This window comes from Podarcis vaucheri (genome assembly GCF_965113315.1).
Source record: "Podarcis vaucheri genome assembly, chromosome: 1".
Lineage (NCBI taxonomy): Eukaryota > Metazoa > Chordata > Lepidosauria > Squamata > Lacertidae > Podarcis > Podarcis vaucheri.
In genome coordinates, this window is record NC_138759.1 from 56,562,820 (window position 1) to 56,581,698 (window position 18,879).

Below are 18,879 nucleotides of genomic sequence, written 5' to 3' on the forward strand. Positions count from 1 at the left end.
GAGTGTTCATTTTTAAACAAACCCTGGGACCCTGGGTAATAATTTACAACAACAACAACAACAACTACAACTACAACTACAACTACAACTACAACAACAACAACAACAACTTTTGGAAGTATTCCTGTGCTCCACTCATTTTCCCCCTTCTTATGAGACTATTGTTGCTCAAACTGTGGGGGAAATTCTGCTCTGCTATGAAGTCAGCATAAAGGACACTGACAAATTGGAACGTGTCCAGAGAAGGGCAACCAAAATGGTCAAAGGCCTGGAAACGATGCCTTATGAGGAACGGCTAAGGGAACTGGGCATGTTTAGCCTGGAGAAGAGGCGGTTAAGGAGTGATATGATAGCCATGTTCAAATATATAAAAGGATGTCACATAGAGGAGGGAGAAAGGTTGTTTTCTGCTGCTCCGGAGAAGCGGACACGGAGCAATGGATCCAAACTACAAGAAAGAAGATTCCACCTAAACATTAGGAAGAACTTCCTGACAGTAAGAGCTGTTCGACAGTGGAATTTGCTGCCAAGGAGTGTGGTGGAGTCTCCTACTTTGGAGGTCTTTAAGCAGAGGCTTGACAACCATATGTCAGGAGTGCTCTGATGGTGTTTCCTGCTTGGCAGGGGGTTGGACTCGATGGCCCTTGTGGTCTCTTCCAACTCTATGATTCTATGATTAAACAGTGATTGGGGAGAAATATCTGGGGCTACCGTGGGAAAGGTGGCTCACAATGAGTGAAAGGGACTTGAAGAAGTGGGCAAAGAGAGGGTATACCTGTATAGAAGCATAACCTCTATACAGGGACTGGTTCTAGAGTTGCTAAATTGGTAGTAAGAGTAGTTCAAATGTCAAGTGAGAATGCAGGATAAATAATGGCTCAAAAGAATGGGGATATGCAGGTTTCCCCCCATGGGAGTATGCAATTGGAGACTGCCTGGATGGATGTTCAAGCAGCAGCAGGAGATATGCAGCTCCCCAGCCAAGGCAGAATCTGATTTATTGGGAGAACACACAGATGGCCCCCTTCTTTCCTTCTACCCACACATTTCTTGTACTTTCTGGCTTTGCTCACTTGCTCAGCCTCATCCCAGTTGCAGCAGCATTAGCCCAGTTTCTGGTGCGTAAGAACACCACAACAACAACAGCCCTGCTGGATCAGCTCAGTGACCCATCCAGTCCAACATCCTGTGCTCACAATGGCCAACCATATGCCTGTAAGCAGGACTGGAGTGCAACAGTGCTCTCCCTTCCTGTGGTTTCCAGCCACTAGTATTCAGAAGCCTCTGATCATCAACGAAGAGTACAGCCACTGTGGCTAGTAGCCTTTGACAGCTTTAACCTGCAACCTGGAGAGAGTCTCCTCCAGTGAGTTGAGAACAGGCCTCATGTATGTTCTGCAAGACTCCACACGCAACTGGGCACACATGACAGACTCCAGTCCACTTGCATATGCTTTCCTGGGAGTATTGTTTAATTCAATGAAATAGTTAAGGCTAGTGTGGAGCTAACTGTGTGCATTTTCAGACTGATAACTTATTACAAGCTAACCATTGAGCACATTGAGACTTGGCTTTTGATTTTTGAGTAAATGTAGAACATGTGTGGATGATCTGTTCAGAAAAGGCTGACAAAGTACCTATTTGTTCTGACCTTTGACACCAGATATATATTCAGGACCAACCCTATTCTTCTGTAAATTGTTTTAGCTGGCTTTAATATTGTATTTTATAGCACTGTAAGGAGCCTTGGAACCTCACAGTGAACATCAGATGTGAAAATGAAGATGATGATAAAAATAAATAGTGCAAATGCATGGACACTGATGGAGTTACTTGGCAGTGATAGGACTTTTTACATGTCCATGGACAATTTCTCTTTGGGATGGTGTGTTTGTGTGTGTGTATGTAGCCCTGCCCAGTTTTGGGATGTGGCCCCAGACGACTTGCCAGAGGGGTATTGTTGCCCTCTGCCTGAAACGTTTCCCTCTCCTGCTATGAAGGTTTCTCGTCATCTGAGTGCAGAAAATGAACTTTAGACTCCTGAGTTCAAAGCTTTGGAGGCTTCACTGAAGTTATGTTGTACATATATTTTTTAGCTCAGCATTGATTTCTCAACAGCATACTCTTAAAACAACCCTTTTGACCCATCTCTGTTACTTACGTATCTTAGTTTGAAATCAAATTCAGATAACTTTCACAACTCCTTAAATATTCAAGACTGGCTGCACATGAAGAGCCAACACAAAGGGGTCATTTTAAACTGCACTCCTAAATGAACAAGCTATTTGTCAAGTAACAGAGACTCAGCGTATTGTGTTGAGTAGAATGTCATATTAGGGCTGAAGATTCCAAAACTCAAGCATCCATTCAGCAATGAAGCCCACTGGGCAAGTCACTATATCTGACTATCCTGCCATATAAGAATTTGTGAAAATAAAAAGGGGGAACCATATATGCTGCTGTTTTGAGCTACATGTAGAAAAGGAAAGGCATAAGTGAACAAAAATACCCAGTCATTTCTGAAAACCTTTGCTATTTGAGAAGCTAGGCCAAATCATTCCCCTGCAGGATGCTTTCTTACCAGCCTAGAAGCAAAAGTACAAAAGGAAGGGAACTAACTCCTGGAGCATTAATGACTTGGATGGATTTGGTTCAAATGTGCTAAAACTGTTTCCCATTGCGACCCTAGGTCTGTTCTGCCAGAAGATAGGCCATTGTCAGTCTAGAATTGCTGGCCCTCAAAGGAGCACTCTTTCCAAGTACAAAGGAACACTATGTGAATTACTTTGGACCATTTAATCAAAATAACAGAGTGCCCTCATAAGGTACTAAGGGAAGCGGCAGTGTCAAAAATTACAGCTATTACAGAAATGAAGTTCTACTGTGAAAGGAAACAAAATGGCCATTTACTAATTGACTTTGAAGGCAGAAGTGGGAGGGGTTTCATGGTTGCCACTCCCAGATGCTACATGGTGATTCCTTGGATGCTGAGAAAGGGAAGGGAGGGGATGCTGCAGTGTGAACTGAAATGCTGGAGAGCTTTAACTTTATTTCCTTATGCTTTGTCAGAACATAGGTGAGGAGAGCAAGATCCTTTGTGCTGTGTGTATTTTGGTAAATCCAGTTCCATTGGTGATTTCCTCAACCATGCCAGGGCTTTACCAGAGAGATTATACTGAGAAACTAGTTGAGTTCATAGATCAAAAACAAGTTTTAGCCCTGGATGACTAAAGTCTTCTGTTCTTGCGTAACAGAAGGCTGGCTGTATGCTTTAGGTGGACTTTAAAGAACTTCTTGTAAAGGGCATCCAAAATAGCAGCATTCTCCATTGCCAGTCAAAAGGCTTTGATTAAATTAGGAACTGGAGTAAGATTGAGTACAAATGATTTTAGGAAGTTCCACGCTACTGTCCATTTTAATAGAGGGTTTGGCAGGAAACTTTCCAGTTCACATTGTCCTGGTTTGCTAGATCCTTGCCAACCAACCTTTCAGAAAAACAACAACATCTTGAGCCAAGGTGTTCGTGATAGGACTCACAAATGGAGACAGAATAGTGCTCTCCAGCAACATTTGTGGAGTGGGATGGCTGTGTTTATGTGCTACCTCATGCATATGTGTTCAAACCTTTCTGAATATTGGTTTAATGAGTAAAAAAACAAAAAAACAAATTCAGAATTAGACATTGCTTCTTGTTGATATGTACTTAATTTAATGCTCGTGTGAGGTACCTTGATAGTACTTTTGAGGGCTGATTCACTGAGATATGGTAGATAATAGATAGAAGGATACATACACTGTCATCATTTACTTTTTTCAGAATACAGTCAGAATACAGATAGAGAGGTAGATGAGATAGCATACCTATTTGCTTATGCTATTTTTTATGCTATTTTAATTTTTCTCAGATTCAAACGAACCTGCAGGTATGTTAGTAATATGTTGATAATTGTTTACAAAGCAAATCTGTATCTGATGCTCCCTTTAATTACAAAGGTGTTGCTGTTTAATCATTACCAGGTGAAATATTCCTTGGCATGAAACCACTGCATTCTGAATACACTGATGCGATTTTGATATATTCTCTTCAGTGAGCACACGTGGTTTATAAACTCGGTGGTCTGAATATTTACGAAGTTTCTGTTTCCTGGGTTACTTTGGATTTTTCTTTGATTAGCTGTCTGGTCTTCCTTATTTCCCTCTTGTTTGTTCCTTATGATGTAGTCCTTGAGAATAAGGAAACTCAAAAACAGCAGAAAGCCTTCAGAAGATCAATTTCCCTTCAGGAGTTACTGAAGTGAGGCTTAGATAGCTCAAGGATTAACAATCCATTAGAAAACCTTGTGTCATTAAACCACTGATTTGTATCTTAAAGTGGTCAGTAGAAATTTCAAGTTAGAAACTCTTGATTTAAAGTAACTTGGCTAGATTGTTATGAGTTGGGAAAACCCACTTTAAATCAGAATAAATGGCAGTCCATGGAAAACCTGATTGCTATCTACTCTGGCAGATTTCCTCCGAGGGAAGCAGCAAGACAAGAAGTGTGGATAAGCTCTAAACAGTATTCAATTAGCAAATAACTTTTCCATTGAACATGTTCTGTTAAAGGTGTTCCGTGTACACTCAAACTCCAAAATGCTGGGAGGGGGAAATATTTATTTTAGTTTGGTTTCGTTTAGTTTAGAATTTATAAACGACTCTACATTCAGAGAATACACAAGTGGTGTACAGAAATAGAATAAAATGCAGATCGTAAAACAGTGTTAAAACCTAAACTCCTTTGGCACAACTCTGTCTGACGATTATACTTGCATTCTCAGTTCCCTTTAGGAAAGTGTATAAGTTAGTAGACCTTAGCACATGGGTAGGCAAACTAAGGCCTGGGGGCCAGATCCGGCCCAATCGCCTTCTAAATCTAAATCTTCAGTTATAGATATTCTTATAACTGGAATAAACAGTGCTATGGCTTCTTCAGTGAAGGTCCTCACCATTCTGCATTCCTCGCTTACTATAGTTTTAGATAAATAAGCATCTTTGGTAGTTACAAAAGTGAATGACACACCAATATTTAGTTTACCATGTGCTAACTACTTGAAACTCCTGGGGCCAGATGCAACTAACCCATTCCACAAGCAGAAGCCCTCATAATGACTTCTGCAAGTGTGATGGGGATTACCTCTCCTCTTCTTCCCCCTTGACTCCCACAAATCCACCCTGGGAAATCCACTCTGTGTGGGAAGAGAGGAAGGGAGGTTACTGCATCAGGCACGAATATAGGTCAGTGGAAGCATAACAATCTCCTTACTGCTATGTTGAATTCCATCATTGCCTGGCAGCCAAGCACTACTCATATTGTGGAACCTATTCATTTAAAGACCCCCAATTCACTAGGAAAACAAGTATCCTCTGCATCTTCCATAATTCCTCCCACAATCTTGTATCCAGTCTTGATATGATGCATCTTATCATTTGGACGGGGCTGTTGTTCAGTACAGTAATGTACTTTACATGTCAAAAGTTGAACCTGAGACCTTTTACATGTAAAGTACATTACTGAATAACAGCCCCGTCCAAATGATAAGATGTATCATATCAAGATTGCTAGTTCCCAGCTCTGATATGAACTGTAGCAAGCTGGGTTTGGTTACATTATTGTTTTTAAGGAAACAATATAGAATAATTGAGAGAGGACTTTGGTCCCATGTTTCCTTTATCTGTTTTATCACTAGCTAATGTGATTCATTATTCAAGCATAGTCCTTTAGGGAAAAAGAGTAGGCAAGACAAAACAAAAAGACAAATGAGCAACATTCTTTTTAGTTGCATTCTCTGCTAGTCTTTCAACATAAAAGTTGTGCAGCACAAATGTGTGTGTGTGTGTTTACTTGGAAATAGGTCCATTCTGTTAAAAGTGGGGTGTTTACAAATGTAGCCTTAATGTGTCATCCTGTGCCAAAATCCACTCAAGGATTGCACTTTATACAACCATAGATCTCCTACTCTTCCCAGCACCTAACTATACATGATGCTAATTGTGTCACTTGCAATCACATTATTAGTTTTTCTGTAGTTAATTTCAGGCATGGAGCTCAACTTTTATTAAATTGCAGGGGAGGCTGGACCTTTATTTCCCCTCTTGCAATTTATATGCAGACACAGAAAACTCGAAAAACTCTGGTTGACAATAATGGGAAATTTCCCCCTTAAACCTAACTGCAGCACCGGGGGGGGGGGCAGGGGATTTTCATCAAGCTCATGAAAGAGAAGTGTTAAATCTCTACCTCCATGCCAAAAACAACAACAACACTCCCTTCTTTTCCCAGGGACACAACAACACACCATGTATGTGTGCCCCAGCAACCATGACTATCAGCCCAGAACAATTATCTACAATTATCTATTAACTACAATTATTATTTCAGCAACCTTGCAAGGGATGCTACTGCAGCCATGGTGTTGAGTATGTACATGTTAATGGTGATGTCAAAGCAAAGAACACATCAAACAAAAGCACTTTGCACAGAGACGCTTGATAATTTTCAGTGTTCTGGTCTACCCAGGAGGTTCTGGACTCTCTTGGAGGTGTTTAAGCAGGATAGTCATTTGTCATGGATGCTTTAGCTGGGATTTCTGCATTGCAGGGGGTTGTACTACATAAGTATGGTCATCCAGACAGTTTCTGGGGTTTAGCAAGCACAAACTTTATCAAAGTTCAAGTGTTGCAAATTAGGAAATAGTTCACTTATCTCAATTTTGCTCAGAGAGGCACTCTGATTTGGAGCTTGGCCACTACTTTGTAGTAGGGATGGAAGGAAAGTTTAATTCAAAACACATTTAAAGGCCAATCTACCTATTTTGCACTTTCTGAAATATTATGAGGACTGAAACACAGCCATCCTTCAAAATTCATACTTCTCTGAATTTGTAATGCAGCTCTCCAGCCAAAGCACAAAAATGCATATACTGGGGTAAATATTGCATACAAAATCATATACTGGTGGAAATGCACTAACACTATGAATGTGTATATTGGGGGAAATGTATTAAAAATGTGTATAATAGGAGAAAATTGCACACAGACACAAAAAGAATTTTGATGATGTCTGAGGAACTTAAGACTGAAAATGTGGGATACCAAGAGAAGCAAAATGAACAGTTTCACCATCCTTCCTCTGTAGACATGACTGCAGCTGAGAAATTGGAATGAGTTGCTTGGGTTTTAGAAAGATCATATGAAATATTCATTCTTAATTATTAGCAGTTGACGCTAGGATGGGATTGGACCCTGGTAAGGATATTCCTTTTTTATATGAGGAAGTTGCTATATTACAGGTCAGACCACTGGTCCCTCTTCCTCAATATTGTCTAGGGGCAGTGGCTTACAAGTTTGCAGATTAGAGTCTTTCTCAGTCCTGCCCGAAGACACTGGTGTTTGAACCTGAGAATTTTTTCATACAAAGTGCTGCAGTCTCTTCCCTGAGGCATGGTATAAAAGTTAACAGAAAATGGACATATATCTGGTGGGTACAGCAGGTACCTTTATTAATAATTTGCATATGCATGTTCATCATTTGGTGGCTTGCTTGCTACAGATCAAAACCCACAAATCATTTTCCAGATCTCCTAATACCGTTTTTCAAATAGTAGTTTTCAACAGAAACGGTTCAAATATTTAGCAGAAATGATTGAGGGATTTACTGTTGAATAATGACCTATCAAGTGTCATGCAATAATAATAATAATAATAATAATAATAATTTATTATTATTTCTACCCTGTCCATCTCGCTGGGCCTCCCCAGCCACTCTGGGCAGCTTCCAACAGAAGGTTAATAAAATAAATAAGGTTAATAAAATAAACAAATAAATACAATAAAACATCAGTCATTAAAAACTTCCCTAAGCAGGGCTGCCTTCAGATGTCTTCTAAATGTCATATAGTTGTTTATTTCTTTGACATCTGATGGGAGGGCGTTCCACAGGGCGGGCGCTACTACCCAAAAGGCCCTCTGCCTGGTTCCCTGTAACTTCGCTTCTCGCAGTGAGGGAACCACCAGAAGGCCCTCAGTGCTGGACCTCAGTGTCTGGGTAGAATGATGGAGGTGGAAATACTCCTTCAGGTATCCAGGACTGAGACCATTTAGGGCTTTAAAGGTCAACACCAACACTTTTAACTGTGCTCAGAAATGTACTAGGAGCCAATGTAGGTCTTTCAAAACCAGTGTTATGTGGTCTTGGCGGTCGCTCCCACTCACCAGTCTAGCTGCCACATACTGGATTAGTTGTAGTTTCTGGGTCACCTTCAAAGGTAGCCCCATGTAGAGCGTGTTGCAGTAGTCCAAACGGGAGATAACTAGAGCATGCACCACTCTGGCGAGACAGTCTGCAGGCAGGTAGGGACACAGCCTGCATTCCAGATGGAGCTGGTAGACAGCTGCTCTGGACACAGAGTTGACCTGCACCTCCATGGACAGTCCAAAATGACTCCCAGGGTATGCACCTGGTACTTCAGGGGCACAGTTGCCTCATTCAGGATCAGGGAGTAGTCCCCCCACCTGCCCGCCCCCTGTTCCCCCGTATAAAAAATACAGTTGGTTGAAAACAAATTGAACTAAGTTTATTGATGATTAAACCTGTGCTTTAAAATGAAATAATAAACAGGGGTACATCAGCAGACACTAAGAGAGTGTTCCTGAACACACATACCAGAACACATTTACAATACTCCTGGGACAGTGTCGAATCTGGGGGACTCAAATTTCAGCGGCCCCCTATGCAGTGGTAACCCTCCCCTCCCACCTCTCGCCTTCCATTCTACCTCATAGTTGTGGAATGCCCTGTGTCACCCCTGAGGTTCTGCATCTGGTTTGGTTGTGCTCCCCTAAATCCACCTCTGCCTGAGAGTAAGCTCTATTGGACACTGAGAGCTGATTCCCATGTGACACTAAGCCAAACAATGGCTTGGTGTGACCACAGAAACTTGAGGTTTCCTGTAGAGGAGATAGCAACTGCTGTTGCTGTACTGTTGTGGAGTAAGGTTTGTCTTGCTCAGAACAAACCATGAGTGGTAAACCCAGGGGCAAACCTTGGTTTGCTGAAGCAATATAAACCATAAGCCTGGGTTTGGGCAACACACTGAACCAAATTATGACTTAACTGGCAGCAGAAGACGCAGAGGAGGAGAAAAGTGGCCATTCTCTCCTCTCTGGGAGCCTGCACACTCCTGCATTTGTACAAAGCCATAGTTTGGCTCTGCAAACCAGCTCATTGTAAACATGTGTAGGACTGCAGTGTCAGAAATGGCAAAACACACCAGATTCATTTCAATAAACAGCGTCCTAGCACCTGCTGAGGTTCCTTCTTTCTGCTCTTTTCTCTTGCTCTTTGGGGCTGCTTTCCATTTTTTCATTCTAACCCGGTGCTTTTAACCTCTCGTCTCTGAGGAAACGTATGGAATACAGTCTTCACAGTGCTGCACAAAAGCTTTAATAGTTTTCTGTTACTGCAAGAAGCTAGTGTCAAACATGCATAAGTAAATTCATAAATATATATTATCTGATTATAAAAATCACCTTTTACTAAATAGACTACTATGTGAATAATAATATATTTTCACCCTGTTTTTCAAAGTATACCATTTCCACCTCCACCTCCTTACTACAAAATGAAACAATTTGAAGCTTAAAATAGAAAACCTTTGGCTGATAGTATTTTTGTTCAACTAAATGCATGTATTATGCATCTGTGTGCTTTGGGTTATAAATGTGCTTGGCGCTTGCTGTAATTTATAAGACTTCACTTTTGGCTGATTTATAGGAAATTTCATTAATCTCTACAGCACAGGGACCTTGCAGTGAGTAGATTGAAAATGAAGCCAGGGCTGGGTTTTTTAGAAGCTACCACAAATGAATCAGCACTGAGAGACTTTGAATAGTAATGATCATTTGCAGAGTCGAAAGGTCTTTTTTCACTTACACTAAGATCCGAAAGAAACATTTTTGGAGGTAACACTGAAATTGCTAACCCTGCAGCTATGGGAGATATATTTTTTTCTGTCGTTTAAATAGCCATTCTTTATTCCTGTGTTCAGCACACATTTACTAATGAGACTTTCTCTGCTGCTATGGCCAAATATGAGGATAGTGGAGAGTGTATCAGGAAATCAGATGAGTCTGCTTAATGGTGGGAGAGAGCTGATGCTCAGCTCAGCAGTTCACAGAAACTCCTTTTTATCTGCTTTCCTGAAAGAAGCAAACAATAAGCATTTGGTGAGCATTTCTATTCAAGTAGTAAAAGCTTTACTTGTACCATTCCTCAGTTCTATGTTGTGTACACCATGGCGACTGTCCTTTAGGGGAAATAGCACAAGAAGTAAAGGCAATAGGAGTCTGCAGATTTGACTGTGTCACATAGACAATACATGCATGTCAATGCTATACTCATGTTTGCCTTTTAATCACTGCTCATGGTAAACTGGAGGCAAACTACATTGGTCCCCATCTTAATTGTTAGAATTTCTGTATCAACTGAAAAACAAACATGGGCTATGACATTCCAGTTCCATTCTATGCATGGTTTCATGGAAGTTCTTCTTGATAAAAAAACCAAAAACAAGACAAGCATATATCACAACAACGATAGTGTTGCATTTTCTATTATTATTATTATTATTATTATTATTATTATTATTATTATTATTTTATTATTATTCATTTGCAGATTTTTTTCATGATTTCCAATATTGTATTCAATCATGTCCCTTTGCTGCCAGAAACAGCAGAGGCTTCCATCAGCAGAATCTTGCCAATTCTCCCTCTCCCCTCCTTGTGGCCCTTGCAAATCTGTTCCAGAAGATTGAATGGCCCTTCAGAACAGTGTGGGAAGGGGTGCAGAGTGCTGCAAAAGGGAGGAAGAATTGGCACCACCGGAAACGATCTTATATTTCAGTTAGAATTGTATGCCAATTTATGTGTTATTTTCTTTTGGTGACTAGGCTGCATAGTTCAACAGAGAGTTCAAAGGCTCAAGTAGCAATTTTAAGCCTCCATTAGTATATTAAGATGCATTCCCCAGAAATTTGTAGGCAGGTGAATGGGAAATTATGTGTATCAAGTATTTCATAAAATTACCATTTTAAAAATATATAAAGCTGAGGAAATTGTAGTGCGAATTAACAATTGGAGCTAACATGATCCTTCTTTATTTGTTTCTTTCAGACTATTGGAACTCCTGAAGGACCAACACCAAATAAATTATGAATGTTGAACAAGATGACCTTACATCCACAGCAGATAATGATAGGTCCTAGGTTTAACAGGGCCCTATTTGACCCCTTGCTTGTGGTGCTACTGGCTCTTCAACTTCTTGTGGTGGCTGGTTTGGTCAGAGCTCAGACTTGCCCGTCTGTCTGTTCCTGCAGCAATCAGTTTAGCAAAGTAATTTGTGTGAGGAAGAATCTGAGAGAGGTCCCTGACGCCATCTCCACAAACACACGGTTATTGAATCTCCATGAGAACCAGATCCAAATCATTAAGGTGAATAGCTTCAAACACCTGAGACATCTAGAAGTCTTGCAGCTGAGCAGAAATCACATTAGAACAATTGAAATAGGGGCCTTCAATGGTCTGGCTAATCTCAATACTTTGGAACTTTTTGACAATCGTCTTAGCACCATCCCGAATGGGGCTTTTGTGTACTTGTCAAAACTGAAGGAGCTTTGGTTGCGAAACAACCCCATTGAGAGTATTCCTTCTTATGCTTTTAATAGAATCCCTTCCCTGCGAAGGTTGGACTTGGGGGAATTGAAAAGGCTTTCATATATCTCAGAAGGTGCCTTTGAAGGTCTGTCCAATTTGAGGTATTTGAACCTTGCTATGTGCAACCTTCGGGAGATCCCTAACCTCACGCCACTTGTAAAACTGGATGAGCTCGACCTTTCTGGGAATCACTTAACTGCTATCAAGCCTGGGTCCTTTCAAGGATTAATGCACCTTCAGAAATTGTGGCTGATTCAATCCCAGATTCAAGTGATTGAAAGGAATGCCTTTGATAACCTTCAGTCGCTAGTGGAGATCAACCTGGCCCACAACAATCTAACACTACTGCCTCACGACCTCTTTACACCTCTCCGTCTAGAAAGGATCCACCTACATCACAACCCTTGGAACTGCAACTGTGACATCCTGTGGCTCAGCTGGTGGATTAAAGACAAAGCGCCCTCGAACACTGCATGCTGTGCCCGTTGCAACACGCCTCCTAGCTTGAAAGGGAGGTACATTGGTGAGCTGGACCTGAATTACTTCACGTGCTACGCTCCTGTGATTGTGGAGCCACCAACAGACCTCAACGTCACTGAAGGCATGGCTGCAGAGCTGAAATGCCGAGCATCGACGTCCCTGACCTCCATATCTTGGATTACTCCAAATGGGTCTGTTATAACACATGGGGCTTATAGGGTTCGGATTTCTGTGCTCAGCGATGGCACGTTAAATTTTACGAGGGTGACTGCGCAAGACACGGGCTTGTATACATGCTTGGTGAGTAACTCTGTTGGGAATACCACAGCTTCTGCAACACTCAATGTAACTGCACAGGAGTGTATTACTTATTTTTCAACCATCACAGTAGAAACTGTGGAACCTTCTCAGGATGAGGCGCGGACAACAGAGCAGGTTTGGCCCACACCGGTCATTGAATGGGACACCACCAATGTGACAACCTCTCTCACACCACAGAGCACAAGGTCAACGGAAAAAACGTTCACCATCGCTGTGACAGATTTGAGCAATGGGATTCCAGGAATAGATGAGGTTATGAAGACTACCAAAATCATAATTGGTTGTTTTGTGGCAATCACTCTTATGGCAGCGGTGATGTTGGTCATTTTCTACAAAATGAGAAAGCAACATCACCGGCAAAACCACCATGCTCCAACACGAACTGTAGAGATCATTAATGTGGATGATGAGCTTACAGGTGACACGCCTATAGAAAGTCATTTGCCCATGCCAGCAATAGAGCATGAGCACCTAAATCACTATAACTCTTATAAGTCTCCTTTCAACCACACAACAACAGTTAACACAATAAATTCAATACACAGTTCAGTGCATGAACCATTATTGATCCGAATGAACTCGAAAGACAATGTGCAAGAGACTCAGATCTAAAACATTTACAGATTTAAAACACAAGACAGTTTATTAAAAAAAAATGACACAAATGACTGGGCTAAATCTACTGTTTCAAAAAAAGTGTCTTTACAAAAAAAAGAAATTTATTTATTAAAAATTCTATTGTGAGAGAAAGCAGACAAAATTATGTGTATTCCTCAGAACCTCTTTTTGCTGCACTTATTTACCCTACTTCTTTCCTCCCCTTTCTTCTTCCCCCTTCCCAAGCCCATTTGCCATATTTTTCATAGAACAACTTGATTCTCTAAAAAAAAAGATTAAAAAAAACTGGTCTAGGGATTTTTGTAAGAATTCTGTTAACGCTTTGGGAATTTTTATGGTGAATTCTAGTGGTGAGATTCGGTCTATTTTGTCTTTCTTCATTTCATTTTCTTCTCATGCCCTTTTTGAAATGGTTCAACAGGGAAATGGATGTTAGTGGTAGATTCATAAGAACAATCAAGGAACAACAACAGCAAAAATAACAAAATATTTTATTTTTATTTTTATTTTTCACATAATGACCTGTTCTGTATTTCCTGAAGGGACCATTCTGTGGAAGAAGAAAACAAAAACAAAAACAATCCAAGAAATTAATTTTCATGTGAGCATCTATAAAACCCATGATCTTTTAAACAATTCTAGAACCAGGATTTGTAGTTCAAACACTAAAATAAGATTATAAATAAAATATTGTTGGTTTTTTCTGTATTTGGACAGAAATCATTTTTAGTGTGGCTTCTGATGTCAAAAGTTGGTTAAAAATTCTACATTCCCCTCTCTTGCATTTTCCTAAAAAAAGAAAACTTTATAACTTACAACAGTTTGGATTTTAACTCATCATTAGTAATATATTTACTTTTAGCCTATGTAAACATTAGCATACCATGTGTGAAGAATAGTGGCCAAAATCAACCTGGTTCATATTGTATTGGTGGTTTGCGACCTGCTGCAGCATAATTCCATTCCACCCTGCTCAGATAATGTGAAAAGTCCTGGACCACATGGAAGGAGCCCGTGCTGTGGTCCCTTCATACACCTACACTGTCAAGGGGAAAGGCTTGCAGAATGGGCTTCTCCCCACATATGGTTTTTTAAAAAAATGTTACTTAAACAGTTCAGGAAGAAGCCATGCAACAGTTGCCATAACACCAGCCTATCATGGAAAGGGGTCTTAACTCAAGCTGAGCCGGAGATCTCCATGCTCCATATTCATGGGACCATTAATCCCCCACAAAAAAGGCTGGGTATCAGTGGCTTTCGGGTGACAGACAAAATGAAGAATGCTTGGGTGGCGGCTGGGCTTAACCTTAAAGTTGAGGTGGCTGAGGGTTTTCTTCACAAACAAACAAACAAAAACAGGCTTTATCGCCATTTCCATTGGAAGCTTGGATGGCTTCAGCAGCCTGGAAGTCTTCCCTTTGGAATTTGGAACAGAGTTGTCCTGGTAGAGCAAAATTATGTCATAATGTAGCATCATTCACAAGTGGATTCTTGGGGGCTTCCCATTGGTATCCCCCCCATGTCAAATAAAAGAGAGCAAACCCCTAGTCCACCTTGACTTAAATGCAAGCCAACCCCCAACCAAAAGTGTGTAAATTTCATCCCCCAAAGATTTATCCATACTTCTGGATGCCTTCTGCAACAAATAAAGATAATTAACCATAGAATACATTTTAAATTCTTTCTGGCTTTTGGGACATCTTCCAGAATGGGAAGAGGACATGTGGCAGCAGCACCGAGGGTGGGAGAAGTTAAATTTGACAGGGCTGGTTGTATAATATTTTTTTAAAATGGTCCTAGGCCATGGTTTTACTTACTATTGCTGATCTAGAACTAAACATCCACTCAGGTCATTACTTTGGTTGAATGAAAACACTCACGGATGCAAATATGAAAGTTGTTTAACTAGCCAGCACAATCAAAAGATGTCTGAGCATGATGAGCTAAAATGCAATCAAGGTACTGATAACTTTCAGGAAGAACTTGCAACATCAAGGGGTTAACAAAGAAATTAAGATCTTCTAACAAATTGTTTTGATTAGAGTCAAATGAATGGAAAAAAGTAAAAGCCATAAGAACTACAGTTCCCAAATGAGAAGGCAGATGTGGAGTCCTTGTGGAACATTTTTGGAAGACGTGTCTTCCCACCCAGCTTTACAGCAGTGATACAATCAACATGTTGGTGGAAATGTGTGGATCTATTTTTTTGTGATGTGGGAAGCAGATCTTAAGTGGAAATCATCCTCTGGTGAAATAATATTCCTGCATTAAAAATGGGGAAACGGGAAGCAGCTTAGATGACTCAGTGTACCAAGAGCAGAAGTAAGGAGGGGGTTTTTTTGCATATCTCCCCACCCACCACCCACCCACTCACCACAGCCAGTGTCCTAGAGCCCAACCATGCAGGCATGCTATGTACTACAATTCCAGCAGTAGCTCTTGGGAGAACTCCATCTCCCATGGGTTACAGGGCACAATGATATGCTGATCCACACTTCATTGATGAGCTCAGACTCCAGGATGCCTTGGGTGGTGGGGAGTGGAAAGAATGTATCTCTTCCACATTCCATGTAAGTCTTTGAATGAAAGGGAAAGGGGGTATTTTGGGAAGTGAGAGCATACTGGAAGATGTTTGGGAGGATGGAAAGCTGGTGGAGAGTGGAGGTTATGTTTTGAGCCTCTGAAAATAAAGTTATTTTTAAATACATATTTTGGTAGTAAACCAAGCCAGTCTGAGGTGACTCAGGACACACTCTGCCATGTCTAACACCAACTCCAGCTGCCATTAACATACCTCTTACCAGCACATGTCTCTGAGTTTATCCTAGTGACAAAGCACTACACAGGGTTGTTCTGTTAGGATCCCGTTCTGGTACTTGTACATGACATCTGTTAAGGGTTTCTAGCCCTTTGATACCCTTTTACCCCCATGGTGCCTTTAATGGGAGAAAAGCTTCTCAGCCTGCCCAGTGCTTATGCAAGCGGCAAGGACTATTTTTCAACAGTTTAGAGATCTTTCAGGGTGTACCAAACAATGAAGGGAAAGGAACACAAGCCACAAGGTAGGAATGTTTGGTCCTCCTTGTTTGTCTGGGCAAGCAACTCCTTTTAAGAAAAGTATGTGTAGCCAAATGATAGACAGACTCCTTCATTAAGAAGGTGGGTGCCAACAGACAATTTCTTATCAAAACAAAAGAGAGTTGTTACAGAAAAGGAGCAGTTGGGAGTAGCATTAAAAGAGTACAACAAAAGGTTACGTGTGCAAATGCATTTCTACACAGGCTGGCAAAGCTGAAATGCCAGAGTCCTCAAAAGTGGTAGTCTTAGAAGCATCATTCGGTTTCAAGCCATTTCAGAATGGATGTATACAATCTGGGATGTGGGCAACTCCAGGAAAACTCTGTACAGTGGTACCTCAGGTTACATACGCTTCAGGTTACAGTCTCCGCTAACCCAGAAATAGTGCTTCAGGTTAAGAACTTTGCTTCAGGATGAGAACAGAAATCGTGCTCTGGTGGCACAGTGGCAGCAGGAGGCCCCATTAGCTAAAGTGGTGCTTCAGGTTAAGAACAGTTTCAGGTTAAGCACAGACCTCCAGAACGAATTAAGTACTTAACCCGAGGTACCACTATACTTCACTAGGAGTGAATTCTCTCAGGAAGACAGCAGCTAGGGAGAAAGGAAATGCAACTTCCATGAAGACTTGTGTCCCACCAACTGTTTTGCAGAGCAAACAGTCACTACTGGTAGACCACATCCAGACCCTTTTGTCACAGTCTAATGGGTAGCTGAGAGGTGCTCAAATAGACTATAAAAGAGGGGCATGTGACCAGCCAATTAAGAGTAGGACAGCTTCCATCTACCTAAGGATTAGCCCTTTTCTCTATGCAAGAGAAGAAATCCAGAAGGCAGGCAGGTAAAGTGGCTGACTCCATAGCATACTCCCCGTGACAGGATTCAGACACAAGAAATGTAATATTTGCACCTTTTAAGTAGAGCTGGACCATTAGTTGCATATGTTGACTGAGTTAAACAAAATTGGTGGCCTGTTTAAGAATAGGAACTGGAGGATCAAGCTGGTGACTAAAACAACAAAAATGTCACAGGTCTGCAGCAGAGTCCAGTCCACTCATAAGTTTTAAAATGAAAGGTTTTGAGACCCAATATGGGAGCCAGAAAGTGGCTTGTGAATGACCCGTTTAAGTGATACATTTTTATTAACTTGATCTGGGGTTGAGATGCTAATAAAATAGTCAACATTACTATTGCTGAAATAAATATCTTTGTAGTCCGGTTTTTTATGTATTGTACTGTTAACTGAATTAATAGTGTTAAAAGTTACTGGCATTACTGTGAGTTGATTGCAACCAGACAAAATGAATATGTGTTGACATTGTTTCCTGTTGGGTATTTGCACATTTGTCTAAAGAACGCCACATATTAGGGGCTGAAAACTTGAAATCTTGGCGAAGGGGAGTTCCAGCTGAGAGGGGAAAGGGATAGGTAAAAGGAGGAGACACTCCCATATGCATTTCCTATAGGCTTCCCACATTCTTGTCTCTATTACATCTTTTCCTGGAGAGTTTCTGTCGCATTCCCTTTCTCAACAGCTGGTGGGGATGGATTTGGAGAAGTAAGCCTGGCTTTTGTGCTACTCTGGTAAAGTTAACTGAAGACAAACAGCATATGTTAATGTTGCCTATTTTTTGCATGTCTGCAGAAGTATGTTAATCTTATTTATCCCCCATGCCGCTGCAAAATATTTTATTCTGGACCAGATTTTAAAGATTTGGAGCTCTGGCTGAAGAATGGAATCCAAAACTACGGCATGAAAGAAGTAAAAGGATCTCATTCCTACTTTCAACTGGACCACTATATTCTTATAAGAAAGTTGAATTCACATTTTCATCCCTTTGAGGGGCTAAATCAAAGTTGTCTCAAAAGATATTTGAAAACCAAATTCATGTATATTCATTCCAGTGTACAGTGGTACCTCAGGTTACATACGCTTCAGGTTACATACGCTTCAGGTTACAGATTCCGCTAACCCAGAAATATTACCTCGGGTTAAGAACTTTGCTTCAGGATGAGAACAGAAATTATGCAGCAGCAGCACAGCGGCAGCAGGAGGCCCCATTAGCTAAAGTGGTGCTTAAGGTTAAGAACAATTTCAGGTTAAGAACAGACCTCCAGAAGGGATTAAGTTCTTAACCCGAGGTACCACTGTAATACAAGTATACCATCCACTAGTTGGTGGAAGATACCCATGAAGAACAAAATTTGAGAAGTGGCTTTGCCATTCACAAGTCTTCTGTTTGGGGGCCAAAGCAGATGCTATTTTGATGGTGTAGCTAACATCCACGTCAGATTTCAAAACATTTAATCCTAGGCACAGATTAGGGTAACTTTCATTGGGACCATAGCACACAGGGAAAACAGGCTTAACCAATCATTACTCTCCCCTTCTGTGTTGCAGTTAAACTTAAGAAGAAAAACTCCTATTGGCACAAATTGGGGGTTTTTTAATATGCTTTTTTCTTTTAAGGATAATTGACTTATTGAGAGTTTTTTCTTTCTTTTCAGGATCATGGCTGGCTTGGGGAAAGATTTAACCTCCCATCCCTGTGCACTGCAGTCCTTACGAAAATTAGTTCCCATTTACGATTAAATTTTAAATAAAGAAACTGAGGTGGCTGCTGATAAAGCCAT

The 18,879-nt window shown here is 40.9% G+C and overlaps 1 protein-coding gene across 7 annotated transcripts in view; it reads left to right on the forward strand.

Annotated features, from left to right (window-relative positions):
* LRRC4C (leucine rich repeat containing 4C) overlaps positions 1 to 17,448 on the forward strand; it is a 627,695-nt gene extending 610,247 nt beyond the window's left edge. For all 7 annotated transcript variants that reach the window (XM_082225097.1, XM_082225099.1, XM_082225094.1 and 4 more), the window contains one exon: positions 11,212 to 17,448. In XM_082225097.1, the coding sequence (XP_082081223.1) occupies positions 11,254 to 13,164 (1,911 nt within the window). In that variant the 5' untranslated portion in view covers positions 11,212 to 11,253 and the 3' untranslated portion in view covers positions 13,165 to 17,448. The remainder of the gene's footprint in view (positions 1 to 11,211) is intronic.
* Positions 17,449 to 18,879: the final 1,431 nt, after the last annotated feature.